The following is a 23,876-nucleotide window of genomic DNA, read 5'->3' on the forward strand; positions in this document are numbered from 1 at the left end:
CTTTAATTTAGTCTAATCCTTCTTCATACTCATAAAACTGGACTGTAATGCAGAATTTTAATGTAAAGGGAATAGACAGGGTCAAAATAGCTTATCCAGGTTTTTCTGACAGATTAGGCCTAATAAAAAAGGGAAGCATTTTCAGTTAGTCTTTCTGAACAACAAAATTGAAACACCATACTAGAAGTTATGAGTTTGCATTTATGAATTATTTAAAGTTTACCCAAAAGTTTTTTTTTTTTAATCAATGCAATGTAGCGTCATCACCACAATATTGTGTATTAAGCACAGGATATTGTTTGAGGAATTGTTTGAATTTTCATTTTATGATGTTGTATACAGGGGCAGACTTACCCGTTAGGCAAAGGTAGGCGACGGCCTTGGGCTACCTAAAGCCAGGGGGCCCCCTAAAATGCTTTTCATATAGGAGTTGCGCTGACACATGAACAGTTGCTGTTTACGGTGTTTATTACCACGACAACCGTCCGAGTCCGTGGCGCCTGTCGGTGTACGGCTTTACGCACTGTGAGTACCATGAACACTCAGACTGACCTCCAAACATTTCAGCAGTAATCATAGGCCTGTGTCTGTCCCGTATTTCTGTCGACTGATCCAGCCATGCCATTAATTATGAATTTATCAGCCTTTTGCATGCCAAAGTAAATTTCTGCATAGAAATATTACGCCAAATAGAAGCAGAAAATTGTGCTATAAGCACTTTCATGAGATCGGGTTAGCCTACAACAATTCATTTGTTGGCTATTTTACAAATGGGAATACAATGAATTCATGACATGAGTAAAAAAAAAGAGGCTAATAAATAATTCACATATCATACAAAATTGCGTTGCAGAAAATCCTTTACATGTTAAGGTATTCAGAACAGTGCAATAAAAAAAAGACAGAAAAAGCAAGCTATACAATTATAGGACAAAGTTTTACATCGCCTATATATGCCATTATAATTTGTGTTTTCATTTTTAATTGTACGGAATTATAAAATAAAAAGCAAATTATAATCGGGCCTGTTTTAGGCTTTTCCTTATTTTTATATTTTAGATATCCATCAATTATGGTGATGAAAAAATGACTCGTCATCTCCTTATTGGACGTGCCTTTAAAGAGAAATGCACGGATTACATAATGAAAGAGTTTCTATTTTCGATTTTAATTACTTCATTTTAAAGTAGGCTAGTAATTAAAAGCTTTCTATATATATATATATATTATTTTACATTTTTTTTTTTTCAGGTCTTTGAGGCAACATTGTGAAGCGCACCTGTTCAAACCCCAGATGGCAGAAAGCGTTTGTTTTCTTTAGTTTATAAAAGGTCAAAGGTCACAACGTTATGTTGATATTGTGGGTGCACACAAATAAAACTAACCACTTTTACAGTTTAGAATGAGGTACAGGTATTACTCTTACCTTTATGAGCAAAAATGACTGCGTATTAAGTTTTTTTCCACTGTGTGAAAAAACTGCAAGTGATCGCGCCGGCACCTCCAGGTCCTGCAGAGCGCGCTTCAGATTCAACTCTCCACACAAAACATTAAACATTTCAACTAACATTGTGATATGCTTGAACGGTTTTATATCTATAGATTTTATTTTTTGCAAGTCATGATGATTTGAGAAGGCTAAATTGATCAAACATATAGGCTATGATCAATTCACTGTCTGCAGCTGGCCTTTAAAAAAAAACAACAAAAAAACACACACACACAAAAAAAACCCCAACAACTTACATTTAACGAACAAAAAATGCTCCAAACATTTTTCTAAATATACTTTATAAAAAAAAAATATATAATGTATATATAATCAATTTTCCATTACATACAAAACTGAACTATTTTAATAGCTGAAACAGTAGTATAAGCTTTTTTGGGAGAAAATGGGAAAAAGACAGGGCTCTAATCCACTTCATCCAACGCTGTTTTGTTCTCATTTGTGAGTTTGCTCTTGATATTTGTATTTAACATTTACATGAAAAATATAGAAACATTGAACACAACTATGAGGCACCATTGTGCAGCAGCAAGCATTAAAACAAAAAAGGAACCTCAAGGTTGATCTAAGAAAATGTGTGAAAATGTATAGGGCCCCATTCCTATATTTTGCCTGGGGCCCCCAATTCACTAAATCCACCCCTGATTGTATATCTTCTACAGACCAAAAAGTCTGAATGTTCGGGTGTATCTCACAGACACACACAAATTTTAATAGTCATACAAATGTGCTCCACTTTGTTAATGCAAAATAGAATGTCTTATTTTTGAAATATGAAGCTTCTGTGTGATTCACGTCTGTGTTCTATTGCGTTTATTTGATGTCCCTTTCAGATGCTTTTTACCAAAAGATTCTTATGTGCTGCTGGATTTCCATCAGGCCAAAAATATGTGCTGCACATTCAGTATATGTACATTGCAAAAACTAAATTCAATATCAATGTAAGCTAAAAAAAAGAATAAGAAAAAGTGAATGGATGACACTAGTCATGTAGGATCTCCTGAACATCTCATCATGAAGTTTAATCTGTTTATTGTTTCTTTTGTCTGTAATACTGGATCGACCTAGGCATTATCCACTTGTCTTCAGACATGGCAGATCAGACAATTGTCACTCACTGATCAATATTTTCTGTTGGACATGATTCAGCTGTGCCAGTCCTCCACTCTGGGAGTATATTTATTAGAGAAATCCTATTGCAGTGTAATTAAACATTGATTTTTCAACCCTAAACAATTAGAGTGCTGCTTTGAGACCGATTCAGTCTTTTAGCGTCACCCTCTGTGATTATTCTTTTGTGTTTCTGTGGTTTCAGGGATATGATGATGGTTATGATGGGGAATATGATGACCAGAGTTATGAGGGCTATGATGACAACTACAACCACCAGTCGAAAAGGTACACATTTATTTTTAAAAGACATTTTGTCACAGCATGATCTAATTGATGCTTAACTTTGGCTCTAAGAATCTGTCAAAATGTCTCCTAAGAATTATTTTTACTCCTACAGTGTCTCCGAATTTTATGAATATGGACATGTTAATAATGATGAAGCCTACAACAATTATGGTAAGAATCTGATCTACAGTTCTTCTAAAACAGCATGACTTTCATCTCAAGCTTTTTTTATCTTTTAGTTTACTAGGAAACTATTAGGATTTTAGGTCAACCATTTTGAATGGTGCACCACAAAGAGAAACATCCTCTTTGCATAGCAGTAGTTCGCATAGCAGGTGGGCTGAAACTCAGTCATGGCACATTGCCCACACCAGTGAGAAACCTTTTTGCCTCATTCATTTTCCATATTGCTGTTAAATGTTTCAGAGCTAAAGTTAAGGAAAAACACCTACAGTAGCAGCATTTGCCCGTTGTTAAATCACTGAGGCCCAGGCCACAGCAGCTGCCATCCTACCTTACTAGTCTGCTTCAGGGCTTGGGTTTTAAGATGCACTTGAAATCATGGACTAGAGCCAGTAGAGAGCTGGAGGCATTGCTGAGGCCCACCAAGAGAGTCAGGATGGCCTTTCAGCCATTACTTTGCCTTTTGAATATGTGCCCTCTCTGGATTACATTTGATGCAGTATTCCCTCTGTTCTTGGCATGGATTGTTGTTTTCCACTGATGTCAGTTTTGCATTGTATACATGCCTGCTCATTTGCATTGTGGCAAATTGTGCAATGAAGTGTCAAAATGTTAACAGGAATGATTTGATATTTTGCCACTTTTTGACTTGAAACCAAGATTTCATTGTGTTATGAAAGGTTTTGCTCCTTTGGCAGTCGTGTTCAAATGGAAGTCCATTTCTACCTCAGAGTAAAAAAGGGTACTTGCGAGTCTGTATCTCACAAGTGACTTTGTCGCATATTATGTCTCAGAGTTGCAGCTTTGTTTTTTCACGGTTGTTTGGTTTTAAAAGACAATTAATATTCAGTAATATCATTGATTTAACTACACTGTTACTGCACTACACTATCAGATAAGAACAAAAATTTAACTGAATTGAGCTGGATAATGACACTATGTTTGCAACATTGACACTTGTATTAAACAGAACTGAAACAACATTGAACTAAAGAGAGCTGAAAAATGACACTATTATCTTCTAGGTTCATAACTGATGAACATTAACTGTTATTTTCTTGCTGCTTTGAGACAGTTGTATGAAGCGCTATATAAATAAATGTGACTTGCCTCTGTTTCTTATAATTGCAGCTTTATTTCTCACAATGTGACTTTATTTTGGCGTTGCTTCTTCTAATTGTGACTTCATATCTCAAAATGTAACTATTTTTCGCAACGTGACTATAGCTCACAATTGTATTTCTTGCAGTTGTGACTTTTTGTTGCAATGTGACTTCACACAATTGCGACTATATTTGTTGTAAATTTGTATAAGGTCATACAATCTCAAAATTATATGACTTTTTACAGTATATTAAAATGTGACTTTTTCCCAGTGTGACTTGCAATTGATCTTGCAATTGTCACTTTATATTTATTTAATTTTTTCTTGCTTTATGTATTGATTCTTTTATATTTCAGTCTTTATTGTATGCAATTTGACAATTTGATCTCACAATTGTTAATTTATTTCTTGTAACTGGGACTATATGTCTCACAATGTGACAACTTGCCTCACAATTACCTGTTGTATTTTTACTCAGAGGGGGAGACAGGCTTCCATAAGATTGTAATTATCAGAGATAGTTTTCACAGTGAGGAGGATGTAAGGGGAAAACCTATTAAATATAATGTGAGCGAGGGAGGGCTGTTTGTGCGGTACTGATCATTACACAGAATACCAGAATAAAAGGGATTTTGTCATGATGAATAATGTTTTTTCCTCCTTTCTCTGTGAACTGGTAGTTAGCAACAATGAAGGTTAAGGCTCTTTGCCCTGAAGGCAGGCTGATTGTTTCCTCAATGGCCCAGCGATCACACTCAGAGAACCTAATGGAGCATCGGCTCCCAACACACACTGTATTTAAATGACAGCAGGGTCATACTGTGAGCTCAGCCAGGAGTTCATGCCTCATCTGCTCTGCCTTTGGTAACTGATAATTAGGGCAAAGTGACATTGTATATTTCTCAAATCTACGATAATGTACCGAGGCGAACGTGCAAAGCCCTAGATGGGATGCGGGAATGAACCTCTAAACTAATTATTGAAATGTATGTGTAAGATGATCAGCTGGTGCTCAGTTTATCATTTTGTAATGCTTAGAAAAAGAAAAAAAAAAGAACAAAAAAAAAAAGCATTAAAAATGGCTAATGTCACATGGAATTACTTGGCCGTAGGATATCCGTTCCCTGATGAATAGTCATAGCATTGCATTTCAGCCACATAAAGAGGCTCCTCTCCGTTGTAACATCTACATTTAGTTGTGTTAAATTCCATTTGTCTCTCAGATATTTTAAATGAAGCTTGTTTTACATGTTTAAATTAGTTCTGCCTTTTTTCCCTGTTTAATCGTTTCACTTTTAGCAGAAGAAGACTGGATTTCATCGCGGCCCAACCTCAAAGCTCCAGCATCAAGACTTACTCGAGGGGGATACAGAGATCACCCCTATGGTAGATATTAAAGGTGCTCCAGATCATGTGACCTCCATACAACGCCAACCTTATTAACTAAATAATCTAAAATGCGGTTTTTAAGTGATAGGTCAATCTTGTTTTTATATTCACACTAACCTTGGGGGGAAAAAAGCTACATGGTCCCTTCTTTTCTTATCTGAAACTGTTGACTTCTTTGTATGATACCTTTTGAGCATTAATTCTGGCCACAATTTGGCAGAGTACTTTTGTCATTCCTTTAGTTTTCCATTGTTTGTCTCCCAAATGTAAAGCATGGAATTAGCTGCACATTATGTTTCCCTGACTTTGGGAACCTTTCTGTTAAGACAAAAATGTATCGACAGAGTGGAGAGACTCATTTTGTACATAACATCTTCCTAATACTTCTTGATTTGATGATGGTAAATACTGAGTTTGTATATTTAATTTTGATATCAGTATTGGGTTTGAAAGCAATTGGCTATGTATGTAGCCACATCCAAGTGCTTTGCTTTGTGTGTAGCTTGTATTTGTACATAAAAATTTAATAAAAAGGATGTAAAGCTCCTTGTGCAAGCTTCTCTAAATAGGTGATTGTAATTGTTAAACTTGTGTTGATATAATTTGTTAATAAAGATGAGATCATTTTTGTAAAATTAGATTAGGTACGTACTTGTCTCTAGTACTAAATGCCTGTTTGACTTGAGGAAATGGATAATAGAGGATATATGGATATATATATATATATATATATATATATATATATATATATATATATATATATATATATATAACAAAGAAAATCCACAAAAAGGAACCGTAGAGACGTTGTCAAGTCATTTTGTGTAATAATAGATAAGCTACATTAATAGAATAAAATTTTGTTAAAATACTTTTTAACATTAGCTCTAAATTGTTCATTGACTCTTGATTAGTCACTTAAATGTTTAACATGTTAATGGAAATCAACTGTTTAGATCAATAAACTGAATCTTTTTTAACACACTCTTTAAGCTTCAGCTTATTAAACAATAAGTCGGACTGACTTGTCTGCGCTAACGTGACTCTGAGAATGATATGGAGATTCAGGAGGTAAGAACGTCCCCATATTCCAATAAGATGTTCTAAGTGCCTTCAGCCTTTGGTGTTAACCACTGTAACCAAAGTGAATATGTCTTATATTCACACTGTTTCTTCACTCGCAAGAGTGAATGGGATCCAGTTAAAATGCTTTATCTCTGCTACCTACAGTATATTTTCCTCTTTTGCTATTTATGTTAATGAACATCAGAAGGCTGCATTTGTGTTGTAATACCAATGCTTTTAAATATCAGCACTATTGAAGGCCCCATAGAGACCTGAACTCTTTTTTGTGACTATTAGAACTGAATGCTGACGCGTATTAAGACTTCGAAAGGATGACTAAACGTTAAGCAGGTAACCCTAATAATAACTCTAATGTTGCGAATGCCAGTCATAAATAAAGTTATTTATACTTCAAAAAGTAAACCTGCCCTCACTAACTCCAAATAAATGCCTCGAACCTCTAAATCCGCTAATAAAGTTAACTAGTGACATCAAAAATGACTTACTAACACATAAAAAACACAATTAACAATCCATCTTTTAAAAGAAGCTAAAAATGATCTTTAATACCTGACCAGCTAAACTAAGCTTTTTAACCAGACACGCTGAAAAAGATGGTTGCTCTCAAATGATATTCTGCTCTGACAGCTTTTGTCCTGCCCCACAAATTGGTTTACTTTTTTGATAGTAACATATGCTTCGTTAAACTGTTTTCAATCCATCTGTTATTTGTGCATGCGAGTGTACGTTTGTTTTGACTTGTAGTCTCACTCATTGTCTCTTCTTCTTTTTGTGTCATACTAATAACGCCTCAACATCTATATCCTAAATTTGATTTATCCTTCCAACAGGTACATTCTCTCTGTGAGCTGAGATGCAATGGATTGAATCAGACTGGGTAAGCTCCAAAAGTGTCTCTAAACAACAAATGCATTCAAATACAGTTTAGGTGTATATTTGTTTTTTGCTGGAGTTTATTATGACTTCTTACCTGATTTTTATTATTATGGAAGTCCATACATTCATCCATTTTCACCCAATATAGGCAGGGAAACATATGAATTATGGAAGTCATTTAGCATAAATCGGTCATGCTACATCAGAAAGACCAAGTATACAGATATATGTATCGCAGAGCTGTCTTAGAGCAAGACAAAACAATAAAGCAAACAATTTTTGTTTCAAAGTGAGGAGCATGTACTAATGTTTTGTTGTGACAGTACAATTAATAAATCATTCAGCAAGTAACACAAACATCCTAATGGGTTATAGCTTGAAGACAGAAAACCACTCAGTATGATATAGACTTGTGACATTAAGCACAGTTTAATTGCACACATCACTAAAATATTAAGGAGTGATTCTTTGACCTTGAGTGAAATGTGGCCTTCAGGAACAATGCTTTGAATATTTGGGTAATTACATTTTTTTTTTTTTTTTTATTAAATATGCTGCAGGAGATTCCCACTTGTGAAGCATTACAGCAACAATAGACAAAAACACACTATTCTTTGGGACTGATTTTGTTTGGTTTATTTTTTCTATTGCTAAGGCAATTATGCACATCAGAAACAAACAAAAATGGAAAAATCCATTAACGCAACATTTTCAATATTGATTGAAGCTTTTTTAAAGCTTGGGTCTTCCAAAGTGTATATATTAGTCATTCTATTAATTTTGACCATCGTCATATTATTTTGGTTCACTTGATGGATGGAAGTCTTTTGTATAGGTCAGCCATGTTTTATAGTCTAATTAAGGACAAGACAGGGACATGCTCAAACAGATGCGTTTTTTCACACAGAAAACCATTTGTAAGCCAACAAAGGATGATTAAATCACTGATGCTTATCAGATGGCTTATTTGAGAATGGAAAGGTAATGGGAATGGAAACGATGGCAAAGATGTTTTAGCTGCATTAACACTGCTGTGGTTTTTAATCCTTAATGGTCTGTATTCAATAAATCATTAACCGTTATATAACATTTTTGTAGAATATGTAATGAAATGTAATGTAAAATGGGTTATTCAGTATTTAAAGAGCAGGTCATATGGGTTTTTGAAAAATATCTATTTTGCAGTTTATAACGTAGCTATTCTTAAATAAAAACAATCTGCAAAGTTGTTAATCAAAAAAGTGCATGATAAAGATATTGTCTCTCAAACGAGAGAGTCTCTTAACGAGTCGTCATATTTTCGAATCTTTTACTTGTTACCGGTATACATCACTGGGTAATACATTTGCATAATCCCCTCCTGACCTGAACTGAGTCTTACCTGCCCACAAACACTTCCGCTAATTTGTCTGTTTACAATATGTTGAGAAGACGCTATGTTCAAGGATATTGAAGAAATAAAATTCAAACCTTTTGTTTTGTGCATGTCATTTTACCAAGGACCGCTTCTCTAATCTTGGCTTTTAAATTTGTTGGCTTCTAATCTTTGTTATTTGGACTAACAAGCTCTCCGAACCACAACCTGTAAGTAGGATTGATACGTTATGTGTACATTTTCAACTGAGTGCTCAAAATATTTTGTGCTAATATGTGATGTATACCTAGTGCAGTTTTAGGTTTCCAGGTAAAGCACGATATTACTTACAGAAGTAGTTCTGATAATTCGCTGTGAACCCACTATTTCCTAAGAATGTGTAGATTGATGTAGACTGACGTTCTAATTACTTCATTTAATAACAAATACTGTAGCACACAGACTTTATCATTGTGAAATTGCTGTTTATTTTGCAGTTATAGGGTTAATGCGGGAGAGACGAGCGAGTTAGTTAGGCTGGTGTGCCTGTGATACAGCTGTTCTGCGTTATGATTAAAAGTTAAGACAGAGTGTCTTTTGTCTGTCTTTCTACAAACATTACAGTAGACATATTTTGGATTACAAACTGTATTGTTTCATCAGTTAATCACGTTAGCACTCTGCTAACATATCCACCATAATTGTTTTAAGTGTTCAAAGTTTAGCAGCTAAACTTTAGCTGTGGGCACGATTCGCTTGCATAAATGTTTTTGTATTTTATGTTATTATTATAAGAAATGATTGGAGCACGATATTATTGTTTTATGTAAAGGTGCTTTGTCAATGGTAGCGCTCGCTAACTAACTTGCTCAAGGACTCCTCTCTGTGCCAATCACAATAGGCATTGTCAGCTGACCAATCAGAGTAGAGTAGGCTTATGGAAGGGAAGGGGTTTGCTCCAAACTTGCTTGGAACGAATCGTTTCGAAATCATTGCAAATGACTCTAATATTAAATGTATATTCTGAGAAAATTACAATGTTTTCTAGCCTTAGATGCATTTAAACCTGTTGTAGGAGACTCCAACACAATATTAAGACACTTTAAAATATGACTTTGAATGGCTTTAGGCTTGTTAATTAAAATGGGCATTGTCTTCTAATCAGTGGCACACAGGTGGTGATTTTGCTTTTTCACAGTAGTGCCTTCGGCATGAACATGACAGCAGAGGATATTGAAGCTAGGATGTATATCTCATTTGTCTTACACTGCTCCACAGTGAAAGAGAGTGCATGAGGTCTGATATTTTGAATGCAAATGTGAAGTTAATATGAAATAAATAAATAAATACCAGTTTATGACTGATCTCACATGTGTTGTGAATGAATGAGATTAATGCATGATGCTTTCTGGTGGATGTATGTAATTCACACAAGACATTCAGCTTGCTGTCAAATACTAGTGGAGTTTTCATCACTGTTGAAAATCACTGTTGTTTTCTATGACAGAATTGGTCATTACATAGAGAGCAAGAGACGGAGATGGAGAGTCGTATCCAGCCACTCAGGGGTGGTACAGCAGCCATGGGAATGAGGGTTACAGTACGTAACTGAGACATTCCCTTTCAGTCGATCACTTTCTACATCCCGCCGGTAATGATGGATTGGGAATCCCTACCAAAGAGCCATGGATGCTGCCCCTTCCAGTGTCCTGTGCAAGCCTCCTGCTCCCCTTTTTGGTGTAGGTCAGGGCTCGCAACAAGAAGGCCAGTCACTGTTGTCATAGCACTACCCACTCAGTGAGATTAGATAATACTGGGAAATGGTACACGTTCCACTTACAACAGGAACATTGCAAAAGCCCCATCCTTCCCAAAAAAGGAGGTTTCGGAAGCACTTACACATATGAACAACAATTTAGGTGCATATGGAAGATTAGAAGTGATTGTAACCCTCTTGGAAATGGCTGCCGGGGAAAGACGGGCTCTGAGGCTATACCGTGAATTTGCACATATGGGATCCACTTAGGTCTCTACATATGGAACCCAGCCCTCTACTGATTCAACGAGTGAGGGCCTGGCGCTGGAAGTTCGGATGGAGGAGCTTGACAGGATCTACAGTATGGACTCTCTGGAGCGGTTTTAGCAAGCCGACACTAATCCGAGGCCAACCCATTTAAGGTGAGAACACAGGGCAATACTGGTTCAACATGAAGGCTATAGGACCTAGCAAACGTGTTGGGGATTGCCCAGCCCACAGCTTTACAAATGTCTGTCAGCGAGACACCACGAGCCAGCGCCCAGGAGGATGCAACACTTCTAGTAGAGTGAGTTTGCAATCTGAACGGGCAGGGCACACCTTGTGCTTGATAAGCCAGGGTGATGCCATCCACTATCCAGTGGGCCATCCTCTGCTTGCAGATGGCATTATGCTTCTGCCGGCCTCCAAACAAACAAAGAGCTGTTCTGAGGTCCTGAAGCTTTGTGACTGGTCCACATACAATCTTAAAGTGTGGACTGGACAAAGCAAAGCAAGGGCTGGGTCTGCCTCCTCCGGGGGCAGCGCTTGCAGGTTCACTACTTGATCCCTGAAGGGAGTAGTAGGAACCTTAGGCACATAGCCGGGCCGGGGCCTCAGGATTACCTGGGAGTCAGCTGGCCCAAACTCTAGGCACGATTCGTTGACCGAAAATGCATGCAGGTCCCCTACCCTCATGATGGAGGCCAATGCAATCAGGAGCAGAGTCTTCATTGAAAGAAACTTCAGCTCCACTTATTGCAAAGGCTCAAATGGTACCCGCTGTAGTGCTTCGAGCACCAGAGAAAGGTCCCAAGAAGGTATAGAGGGAGGTCGAGGAGGGTTCAGCCTTCTCGCCCCCCTAAGGAACCTGATGATCAGGTCATGCTTCCCCACCATTCTCCCATCCATGGGGTCGTAGTTAGCAGAAATAGGAGCGATGTAAACTTTAAAGGTGGAGGGAAACAGCCTTCGCTCCAACCCTCGCTGCAAGAAGGAGAGCACGACTCTGATAGTAGGCGTCTGCCCAGGACACAACTGCATCACTACCGACTGCTCCACTGAGGGGATCTCTGTATATCCTTTGGCTGCTCAACCATCGAGGGTGGTGAGGTTTCTGGCAGTAAAAGGTGACATCCTCAACCTGGTAAGTTTCTCATGCACCTCTGGGAAGAATGGCACCGGAGCGGGGTAATGAGAACCAGGTTTCCACTCGAGCCCTACCCTCTTGGCGGAAAGCATAGCCATCATCTCTGGATCCGATTCAGGTCTTGCTACCATCCCGGTGGGCAGCAGTGCAACCAAATTTTCCTCTTAAACGAGCTCCGGCTCGCCTTTCGATGCAGTGATCGACATCTGATTGTCGGGAGGAGCCCCAAAGAACACAGCAGGTACGATCCTTGTAGAGGGCCCAGCACGTTCCTTAGGGTGTTGGGTGGAGCCCCAAAGAACACTCCCTGGGAGGTTGGTTCCTTGGAGGGGTTGCCACCACTGTGACTCTCAAAGCACTGGAGCTACTGCCCGAAGTAGTCCTCCCCTGCCTTCTGCCAGGAAGAGAACTAGATTGCGGCAGAGGCACCGGAACTCCAGCCCTTTTAAGGTAATGGAGCCTGGTCCATAAGTCCAAGATGGTCATCTTCCTGCAGTTAGAACATGACTCATCAACGAATGCCACCTCAGCATGCTTAATGCACAAGCACATGAGGCAGCGATCGTGACATCACCTAGCGCCAAGCAACGACCGCATCCAAAAATGCATTAGTGAAATACCATCTTTAAAGAGACGTTAACACGTGAATGCTCTTTTAGGAGTGCTCTTTTAGTTATGCTGAAGCACACAGGGGAGATGGCCGTCGCAACACTACAGGGGGTAGTTCAGCCTGTAGTTTGCACCCACTCAACGAAGGTCGACCAACCCGCTGTAGCGCCATACCACCCACATAGAGAAGCTCCTTTGAGCGTGCAGATTCATCCTTTAAATGATGGCTTGGTAGGAGCACAATGATAACAAGCTCTGCTCCGAAGCGTAACATGCACTGTGATCATACAATGCAATCATCACATGCCAATGTGTACACTTGGAGTAGATTGGTCTCTCTAGCAAGATTCCCAATTTGTCGGTCACCAACGTGGCATTGAAAGTGACCGACTGAAAGGGAACTAAGGATACTTTCACAACAATACAAAGGCACAATAACAAAAAATATTTTGGGTATATAAAAATAGCTATTGACTGCCTTAGCTATTTGCTTAGATATATATTTTCAAGATTAACTATTTTATTAACGTCTAGAACTTGTCAACAGAGTAATATCAGCACATCAGAACTAAAAATAAAGAGGACAAATATAAATATCAACATGAACTACCTAAATTTTAAATCATTCAAAAAAATATGCAGATTTAACCAGCTCAAACAAAAGGATGAATGTTAAAATGATTATGTTAGGCAGCATGGTGCTCGAAGATGTTACATGCTGGTCCCGTAATTTAGTTTCTTTGGGTTTAACACAGCAGGAGAGCAGAAAAACAAATGTTAAAGACACAAAGCTCTTAACTGTACAAATAGAGAAATCGACAAGCTCCAATTTCTTAGCAGTGTTCAGACCTTTGAAATATGGGATGATGAGTCTGTTGGGTCTTTTCATCTTTTGAAATGTTTTATTATTTTATTTTATACCCCTGTGATGTTATCCTACAATTTAGTGCCTCAGTTAAAACCATTATATGGGAATTAAACTGACTTTTACGACTTAGGCTTGAAAGAGTGCGTGAGCCTCATGCCTACAGTCTCTTCAAAAGGTCCTTCTTGAATGAACGTGGATAATGGAAAGAGACCAGTTAATCCAGCCTCCATTACTTTTCCATAACCAATAATCAGCGCAGATGATGTAGAGATTTGAAAATAAATCCACTAAATTCTTTTAAATAAAGCTTGTAGCTTTAATTTAAGCCTGAGAATGTAATGTGAGATGTAATCATTTCCTACTTCAAGCCACTGGACAGTCAGCATGGAGGAGAGTGAAAGAAGATACAGCTTTTTCTTCAGTAGATCATGAATCATAAAGGGGACATAAAAATCTTTAACAAACAGAACAGCTGAAACAAATGCACATCAGGCTATTAATTCTTCAACAAATACCAGTATGTCAGACTGTGGTCATATTCATGTCATCTATCTTCAGGCAAGTTTTTAGACACATTATCACTGAGGAGGGTATGTCTATATCATCAGCAGCTTCCCTAGCACCAAGTCCACCCACATATCTAGCTCTATCTCTGCCAAGAGTAGGATATTCCTTCCCAGCCTCCCCTTAAATGTTTAGTTTGTTTAACCTGAGTAACATTTCTTCCCTGCCGTTGCAGGCGCTTTGCAGTCGATATGTGGAGCATACTGATAAAGCCAATCAGTGAGAGAAGTGAGGGGAAAATGCTTATAAACAGTCTGTGTGCAGATGCTGTATGCCAGGTAAGTAGTGTGCTTTAAAACATAGAAACCGTAACTGCACAACTTAAAACATCCAATTACAGAAGCCACACTTCCTTGAGAGGATAGATGCAATTTTGTGTTACATGTAGAGGATCGTGTATACCTGCCTCTTACAAGTGCACAGAAAGCTTAGTGAAAAATTGCCTTTACTTAAAATAGCTAACAGTGTATCAAATTATACAACAGTTAAGGGCAGTTCTTGGTTTTTTGGACTGTTTAAAAATATTACACTTGCAATCATTCTTTCGGTCTGAATTTCAGCACGACCCACTGCCGTATCACAGCTGTGCTTCAAAACCACAGCACTCTTAATCGTGTGATAATGAAATATTCAATTCAGCATGCGAGACACAATGTAATTATCCTTTAGTTTTTAATGAATCTCAATTAGCAATAGTCCCATTCTTCTCATTACAGAGAACTTTCTTCTTCATTTAATAAACACTCCATATGCTTTAGGAAGACATGCATTTATGATTTATTATGTCTCATCTAGTGAAAATCACACTCGTGTAGTCCCTCCTGAGCACATCACCTGGAAAATGCAGCCATGTTTGCATAGCTTCTGTTTACTTTTGGTGTTCGACTGATTAGTAATATGGGGGTATGATGGATTCCAGCATTATCATCCATTCTCATCCTGAACTTGTAACTGTGTGAGCCAGGGGCCACATTCCCAGAGTGCCTAACGCCTGTTTGTGAATTCAGAATACAACATGCCTTGCTGTTTTCAACTGTTTTCTTGTAATCAGTTTACCACTCACCTATCTCTTAATCTGTTTAATTCTTCACAAATGACAGCGGTTTTAAGAAGTCATTTGTTCTGCTGTGATTCAAGGACATTTGAAAACAAGAAAATAAGTGATTAATTAAAAAATTTGAGTGAAATCTTTGTGGAAATGGCATTTGAAACAAGGAGATATATATAATAAGTGGAAAAATCTACTACAATAGCACTATATAACGGATATAGACTTCTTTTTTTTTTATTGGAAATATTTCCAAATGTGTTTACTATATCAGGAAATATGGCGATTCTCAAACATGTGTAAGTAAATGCGTTTTGCACCAGATTGTTATTTGATCTATAATCTGTGATGTGCAAAGTAGAGTAATGTTGTAATCTTTTAACGACACACAAAAACCCAACTTTTTTATTTAAGTATGCCTACCAGATATGGGTGTCATGCCATAAAATATTTTTAATATGACTGACTTTGTATTTAATAACAATATTGTAAGTTACTATATTATAGCATTTTCATTTTATAGAGAGTAAAGAACATTTACATTATCAAATAACATTTTCACTTCAGTCTAGCTAGACTTCAAGCACTATCAAAAACTCCCATTTAAATCACTGAAGCTGTTTACATTGTGAAATTAATATATTCCAATCGTATGCACATCTACACAGTCAGCAAGCAAGTGAACAAAACAACGCATTCAGCAATGACTCATCTGAACGCCTGAACGCCTCTGATTGGCCATTGCATTCATAAGCTCAAAAGAATTGCATGTGATTGGTTATAATGCAGCGACGTACAAACGCATCTGTCTCTGGCTCAGCGGCAGCCAAAGCGCGAATGTAGATTTGAATTTAGCAGCTGATGCTGTGCCACACGTTAGGATTTAATCACACCAGTTGGATTGTATTAAATATAAGAAATATTATTCTGCTATTTTTTGTCTTTTGGAAGCTGCCTTTAAAATCCACTTGGCTCAGAGATCTAAGGGGGCACGTGCCCTCTCATTTTGAATGGGCATGATGCCTCTGGTACTGTTTGTATTTCACATTTCACATATTCACAACAAATTTGATTTAGTCCCAGTCTTGCCCCCCCCCCCTTTTTTTTTTTTTGGCTATGCACCAAAAGCAGTGAAGACTATATTATGATTGAAGAGTCAATTAATGCAGTCAGACTAAAAATTCAAAGGTTTGACAGTGATACAATGACACCATCTGCTTGCAGGAGTGCACTTGCACTCTCTTATTCTCTGCCATTATGGTAACACTACAAACTTGGCAAGTCGACTGAGGGATTTGTTCTGGAAACCAAAGATAATTGCAGGGCTGTAGACAACAGCATCCAACTGACAGATGCTTGTCAATGTAACTGCGTTTTCTTGAGGTCACTGCCAACATTACCTGATGTGTTTCAGCCTACAGTTTATGAGCTGTCTTACTTGTGTGTGATAATGTTCTTGTATTGGCAGATGTTGGTGAAAAAGCAAAAAAATGTATCAGAATTAATTGTGTGAAGAATCCACAAAATGTTTGTATTTCTCCCTCTCTTTTCTTTCCCCACCAGTGTTGAACTCATTTCCATGGATCTGAACAGAGCTGATCTTGACAGAACATCGCTGCAGGGCACAGATGACCACTGCGTATCCATCTTGTGTAAGTCACTGTAAAGTCACACTTGGTTTGTGACAGATGGGAAAGGACAGCATGAGAAAACTTTTAGATACTGCAGTAAAATAAAATAAAAAACAGGTTGATCACATCATAAATAAAAAATTAAATAAATGGTGCTTACCGGCTGGTATGTATTGACGTAGAATATAGAGCTGATCTAGTCCTGTAATATAAGCCTATTTTTCCCAGTTGAAAATATACATTTATGAGAATTTGACTTTTTGAGTGACATGAAGTTGAGACTCGTGTTTTTATGGTCTTTTTCAGCTAGATGAAATCTGAACAGTGTCATATGAGAAGGACCTCACCCTGGATTGGCTTATTTAGATCACATACTGTAGAAGGTCCAAGCAGATACATTTCTTCAGAGACCCATAAATTCAATATTGCATTATGGTGGTAAGATCAATATGAGGCATGTCACATATTGTGGTATAACATTGTTGATCATAACATTGTTTTCAGGTTTAAATCCTTTCTTATGCATAATGCTATGCTGTAAGGTCTTCAATTTTTTGGTAATATATCCTATTTTCACTTAATCTTTTTATCCCACAGGACAAAAAAATAAAGGACATAATTGGATTAAATGGCTGTTGAAGATGGAGTATATTTTGTCAAAGTATGTAATCTACGCTATGTCACCTCATTGACAGCTAAAAGGGAGGGTTTAACGTGGTGCATACAATCTTGATAGATCTACAACCACTTGCAACTAAATACTTATATCTTTATGCAACACACAGTTTTGCTTGTACTTTTGATGTTATAAAAGCAGCTTGTTTCTGTGCTTTCTGACACTGTGACATCTGTGAACATATGACTCAGTTTGCTCTGCGTATGTCATTACTAGCAGTGTTGAAATACAGTACAGCACAAATTACCCATCAGAACCTGTGCTTTCAAAGCCTGAGGCTTCAAAAATTATTTACCAGTAAGACAATACATACATTAAGTGAATTTCACACAAATGCACATCATAATGGAAATGTGTGTAATCAAAATCTTTAATAGACAACATTCTCATTAATGCTTTGAGATCCTTAGCTGAATGTGTTTTTGAGCTTTTTCTTCTTGCAGTGAACATTTTAAAACATCCAATCATGTTTTTTAAAATGCCCCTGAGGTTATCAATACAGCTCAAACTGAATTTTAAAATTCAATTTCCTTATGACTGTACAAATGAAACGGCATCTTTTTGGAGGATTTGGAAAGCTTGTAGGATTCAGTACATACACCTAAAAACAATCACTAGATTGTACAGAATTGTCTATAGATTTGTCAAATAAGAGTTTGCACAGCAAATTTTGTATAGTCATAAATATTTTGAATAAACCATTTTATATATAAAAACAACTTGAAACCGGTTTGATGCCAGTTTCACTCAGCAGTTGTCAGCAAATCTTTCTGTCATCATCTCTCTGTGCCAATATAGGGAATAAAGAAATGCTTTTATTTAGTTATTTTGCTTACTTGGAAGACCAGGTACTGAGACTCAATAGTGGGACTGAACTCACCCACAATAAATTCTCTCATGTATTGTAACAAATCATGACCAGTAACAAGGTTTTATACAGTGTACTTCACAGTACATAATAAAGCTTTTAAACACACCAATGCATGATGTCTTATGTAGTCTTTATTTCTTTTCTAGATATGTGGGTATTGTGCTGGGATCTTAAGACTTCAGTAACTGTTCCCATCATGCAGTGCTCTGTTTCAACACTAATCAAATGCACCTGAACCCCATCAGGGTCTACAGGGTCTACAGGTTCACACGGAAATCACTGGCAGGTGTGCCAGAACAAGACGTAAACTGCACAAACCCAAAGCCGTTTCAATATTTTCAATACTTTCACTTCTGGATCAGAATTGTGCCCAAAGATGTAGACAAATAACAGTAGTTTAAAATATACCACTCTTCCAAAGTTTGATATTAATAGTTTGGAAGATGTATGCTGGTTTGCGCTGTATGCGTTCTTTGTGTGAAAGTTTTGGTTATACAGGGTGTAACAGTGCAGATTTTTTTATAGCATTTCTAATCAGGCTTATAAATGGAGGTTCTTTGGTCGTTGACTTCTGACCCTCTTTTTGATTGTTACAAGTGGAGTGCACTTCAAAATAGTGAAGTTATCATGCAAAGATATGGAAGAATACAACAATAATTTGTTATAGGAATTATTTATTGAAGTAAAATTAGGAAAGAGGCAAAGAACAAAAAAATAACAAACATACTAGAATTATTTATTCTGTGAAAATACTGAATGCTTGAGCAATTATACTCAGGAATATGATGTTGGATATCTTAACCATTGCATAATTTCATACAATGTATCTTCTATTAGTTAAGAACAAATTTTACAGGAACTCCAGGACAAGAGAGTGTGTATGAAGTGTAAGCCTGTCCAACAGGACTAGCTTTCTCATACAAATGCTTGCAAACACTGTGAGCTTGAGTGTACCATCATTAAAGTGTGCAGCAGACCCTGGTGTGACTTTCTCTGACGTTAATAAATGGTGTGCAGTGCAGTGCCAAGCACAAGCATGTCCCTTCATTAGGCAGCTAGGCCCACCGCCAACATAAGGTCCAGATGTCACAGGGGTTCTTTCCTGCACAAATCTGTCCCCAGCAGCAGAGATGAGGACAAAATACAATGCCCCTGTCTTACGCCACATCTGAGGTCCGTCTCTGTGACAGTGAATAAGCATGTCTGATGTCTGGCATCTGGCAAGTTGGAGCTAACACATGGAAAAGGCTGCAGTGGAGCTTTGAGAGGTGCTCTGTCAACTGCAATGTTCACGGATTTTCATCATGTCTGTATTATTACTGCAAGGAGGGAAATGTGTGTCTGAATGTCTAGTTATATTGTGTTTTCACTGTTAAAATGGCTCAGAGTCAGCACTACAGGTGCTGGTCATATAATTAGAATATCATCAAAAAGTTGATTTATTTCACTAATTCCATTCAAAAAGTGAAACTTGTATATTATATTCATACATTACACACAGACTGATATATTTCAAATGTTTATTTCTTTTAATTTTGATGATTATAACTGACAACTAAGGAAAATCTCAAGTTCAGTGTCTCAGAAAATTAGAATATTGTGAAAAGGTTCAATATTGAAGACACTTGGTGCCACACTCTCTACTAATCAGCTAATTAACTCAAAACACCTGCAAAGGCCTTTAAATGGTCTCTCAGTCTAGTTCTGTAGGCTACACAATCATGGGGAAGACTGCTGAATTGACAGTTGTCCAAAAGACGACCATTGACTGCTTGCACAAGGAGGGCAAGACACAAAAGGTCATTGCAAAAGAGGCTGGCTTTTCACAGAGCTCTGTGTCCAAGCACATTAATAGAGAGGCGAAGGGAAGGAAAAGATGTGGTAGAAAAAAGTGTACAAGCAATAGGGATAACCACACCCTGGAGAGGATTGTGAAACAAAACCCAATCAAAAATGTGGGGGAGATTCACAAAGAGTGGACTGCAGCTGGAGTCAGTGCTTCAAGAACCACTACGCACAGATGTATGCAAGACATGGGTTTCAGCTGTCGCATTCCTTGTGTCAAGCCACTCTTGAACAACAGACAGCGTCAGAAGTGTCTCACTTCAAAAAGGACTGGACTGCTGCTGAGTGGCCCAAAGTTATGTTCTCTGATGAAAGTAAATTTTGCGTTTCCTTTGGAAATCAGGGTCCCAGAGTTAGGAGGAAGAGAGAAGAGACACACAATCCACGTTGCTTGAGGTCCAGTGTAAAGTTTCCACAGTCAGTGATGGTTTAGGGTGCCATGTCATCTGCTGGTGTTGGTCCACTGTGTTTTCTGAGGTCCAAGGTCAACGCAGCCGTATACCAGGAAGTTTTAGAGCACTTCATGCTTCCTACTGCTGACCAACTTTATGGAGATGCAGATTTCATTTTCCAACAGGACTTGGCACCTGCACACAGTGCAAGCTACCAGTACCTGGTTTAAGGACCATGGTATCCTTGTTCTTAATTAGCCAGCAAACTTGCCTGAACTTAACGACATAGAAAAGCTATGGGGTATTGTTAAGAGAAAGATGCGATATGCCAGACCCAAGAATGCAGAAGAGCTGAAGGCCACTATCAGAGCAACCTGGGCTCTTATTACACCTGAGCAGTGCCACAGACTGATCGACTACATGCCACGCCGCATTGCTGCAGTAATTCAGGCAAAAGGAGCCCCAACTAAGTATTGAGTGCTGTACATGCTCATACTTTTCATGTTCATACTTTTCAGTTGGCCAAGATTTCTAAAAATCCTTTCTTTGTATTGGTCTTAAGTAATAGTCTAATTTTCTGAGATACTGAATTTGGGATTTTCCTTAGTTGTCAGTTATAATCATCAAAATTAAAAGAAATAAACATTTGAAATATATCAGTCTGTGTGTAATTAATGAATATAATATACAAGTTTAAATTTTTGAATGGAATTAGTGAAATAAATCAACTTTTTGATGATATTCTAATTATATGACCAGCACCTGTAAATGCACTGCGGCCACCATTCATGAGTTTTCCACTGTATAATATCAGCCCTATCACTATGTTCAAAATATTTCACTTTTCTTTTAAGTGTATAATGTCTCATAAAAAATAAATAAATAAATTAATAATAATAAATTATTCAGCAGCATATTTATTTGAGTGGATAGTTGCTTGATTTATATAGATTGTTTATGTAACTAAAAAAAGGGAGTTTTTTTTAATAAATATGTATTTGATGACAGACAACATTTACATATTATGCAGGTTAGTGGATGATCATAGTTTACATGTCTTTAAAGATATTCTCTTAACTTGTAAAAAAAAAACTAAATGTTTAAATCTGAGAAGAATCAGATAAATCAAATTTCAAGAAAAAGAATACTACATGGAAACTGTAGGCCTGCTATTAGATTGTTTTTTATTTTGTGGTGCGAGAAACCTTTAACATTATAATTGGTGGAAAAAGGCAGTTTGGCCTTCCTTACGCAAAGAAATACATTCCCTTATATATTCTAATTATTTATGTATTTTTAAAATATACAGTGTTAATATTCTGGACCACGTAAGGGCGTGAGCAATGAGTCCATTTTATAGTCATAAATGTCAATTTTGTTTCATTTTACAGATACGATGTTGTCTGACTTCAACAAGACTGTCCAAAAAAGTATATTAATATTATATATATGTTTCATAAGTGTTTAGTCCCTTTAAATGCCCAATAGTCATAGACTAACTCTTTTTTGATATCTTTATGCTCTTGAGCAAACTGCTTCACTGATAGTTACAGCACAACATGGTGGCTCATCCAGAAACCCATTGTGAGTGCCTTGCAAAAATATACAGAGTGAATACATTTATTTTTTTTGCCATAAAGTTAGTTTGGATTAAAGAGGAAAAATGATACATTTAACAGCTCTGAAAATATTAATCTAAAATTTGAACTTTTAGAGTGTGTGTGAAAGCTTTCACTGACATAAAACAGCAGTGTACTAGATCAAGAAGAATACTTCCTCATGGATGCACGGACAGGTAGCCTGAAGAATCAGGTTCATTTGATCAGCTGTAGTCTATCTCAAACAGTTAAAACTGAATTTCAAGGTCATCAGAATTCATCCGGGTTTTTTTTTTTTTTTTTTGTCTGGCAGGAAGTCAGATCCTGAGTGAGGATGTAAGGATTGACAAACCTTTAACATTACCAATGGACAAAAAAGGCAGAGCCTTGATGAGCTGACAGCTCAAATAGGTTCTTTCCTACACAGATTTGTACTGTTTGCTACGAGCACTTAATTTCAGCGATTTATAACTGTTGAGCTCAGAGTGTAAACTGAACTGCAGCATTTCTCATCCCAGCACACCACAGAACCATTTCAAATCAAGGGAAAAAAAAGTGATTAAAATGAAAAACATTAAAGGGTGACCTAATGACTCATTTTTACAATCCGGTCAGGACATTTTTTTCATGTCTTCATGATACCTATATATATTGGTTGAAATGAACTCTATAAACAATCTTTGGAAATCATATAATGAAAGTTCACTTTCACTACAATTCACAATATAAATGGCAATTAATCTTATTCTGTTTCCTCATTTTATTCTTAAATATTTCAAACTAAAGGTGCTGCTTTAATTAATAATCAGTTTAACTTTTTATCAATCTGGTGTAATATTTTGTAATTAAAGTCACTTTCTTAATTAAACCATTCCCCATGAAGAGACATCATTTTGATTGGACAACAACAGCACAAGCATCAGTAAGTCTTAGCAGTGGATTTGAGGAATTTTGTGATGTTTTGTAGTGATAGTTGGTTTTTCTCACTTTAAAACATATTATTCCGTCTGATAAATTTACAGAATTGGTTATAATAATATCAAAACTATAAAAAGAAATTCAAGTAGAGTCACTCTCTGTGCCTCACTGAGCAACTTTGGATCTTTTTTCCATCATCTTAGGCATTCTGTTAATTTTCTAGTCACTGTGTAAATAACCATGTTATAATTAATGAAAGTGCCTGAGCTTCAGCAGGATATATTTCTCAAAGCATAGTATAACAGTTAGTAGAACCTTTTTTTTTTTTTTTTTTTTTTTTTTTACCAGAGAAATCAAAATGTACTGCAAAACAGGGATAGACCTTGGATACACTTCTATAGGCCTACATACAGTTAATGTAAATTGGAACTTGCAATCTTGGTTTGGAATGTCTGCTACCCATTTACGTCATCCTAAATCCTAGATAAATGCTTTGTTAAAAATGTAAATAATGTACTATAATTTGTGACGTGAATGCTTAGTCACTTCAGTTATTTTGCTACAGGTATATGTGTTTAATTATCAAATACAGACATTTGCATTTTTAGCATTTCCTCCTCAAAATCTTTTCATAAAACTGTTTCACACTCTCATGCATTTATCTTATCTAATAATGATCTACTCAGCATTTTCATTTTGAGTTAATCAAATAAATTAATTATTTAGTAGTTTTCAAACCCAGGACAGAGATTTGTTTTAAAAAGGCGAATGCGGCACTTTATTGTCAGAGT

At 37.0% G+C, this 23,876-nt stretch overlaps 1 protein-coding gene and 1 long non-coding RNA gene across 7 annotated transcripts in view; both read left to right on the forward strand.

Moving 5' to 3' along the window:
- LOC109085023 (KH domain-containing, RNA-binding, signal transduction-associated protein 2-like) overlaps positions 1–14,384 on the forward strand; it is a 60,614-nt gene extending 46,230 nt beyond the window's left edge. For 2 of the 6 annotated variants that reach the window (XM_042768891.1, XM_042768886.1), the window contains 5 exons: positions 2,826–2,908; positions 3,021–3,079; positions 5,496–5,582; positions 7,502–7,548; positions 14,282–14,384. In XM_042768891.1, coding sequence (XP_042624825.1) covers positions 2,826–2,908; positions 3,021–3,079; positions 5,496–5,582; positions 7,502–7,518 — 246 coding nt within the window. In that variant the 3' untranslated portion in view covers positions 7,519–7,548; positions 14,282–14,384. Of the gene's footprint in view, positions 1–2,825; positions 2,909–3,020; positions 3,080–5,495; positions 6,275–7,501; positions 7,549–14,281 lie in introns of those variants that run through there. The other 4 variants (XM_042768887.1, XM_042768889.1, XM_042768890.1 and 1 more) reach the window with 4 other exon arrangements.
- Positions 14,385–14,397: 13 nt separating this feature from the next.
- On the forward strand, positions 14,398–18,441 carry LOC122147222. Its single transcript, XR_006161496.1, has 3 exons — positions 14,398–16,806; positions 17,092–17,223; positions 17,383–18,441. It is a non-coding gene; the product is annotated as an uncharacterized LOC122147222 (long non-coding RNA).
- The last annotated feature ends 5,435 nt before the right edge of the window (positions 18,442–23,876 follow it).

Source organism: Cyprinus carpio, chromosome A13 (genome assembly GCF_018340385.1).
Source record: "Cyprinus carpio isolate SPL01 chromosome A13, ASM1834038v1, whole genome shotgun sequence".
NCBI classification, from domain to species: Eukaryota; Metazoa; Chordata; class Actinopteri; order Cypriniformes; family Cyprinidae; genus Cyprinus; species Cyprinus carpio.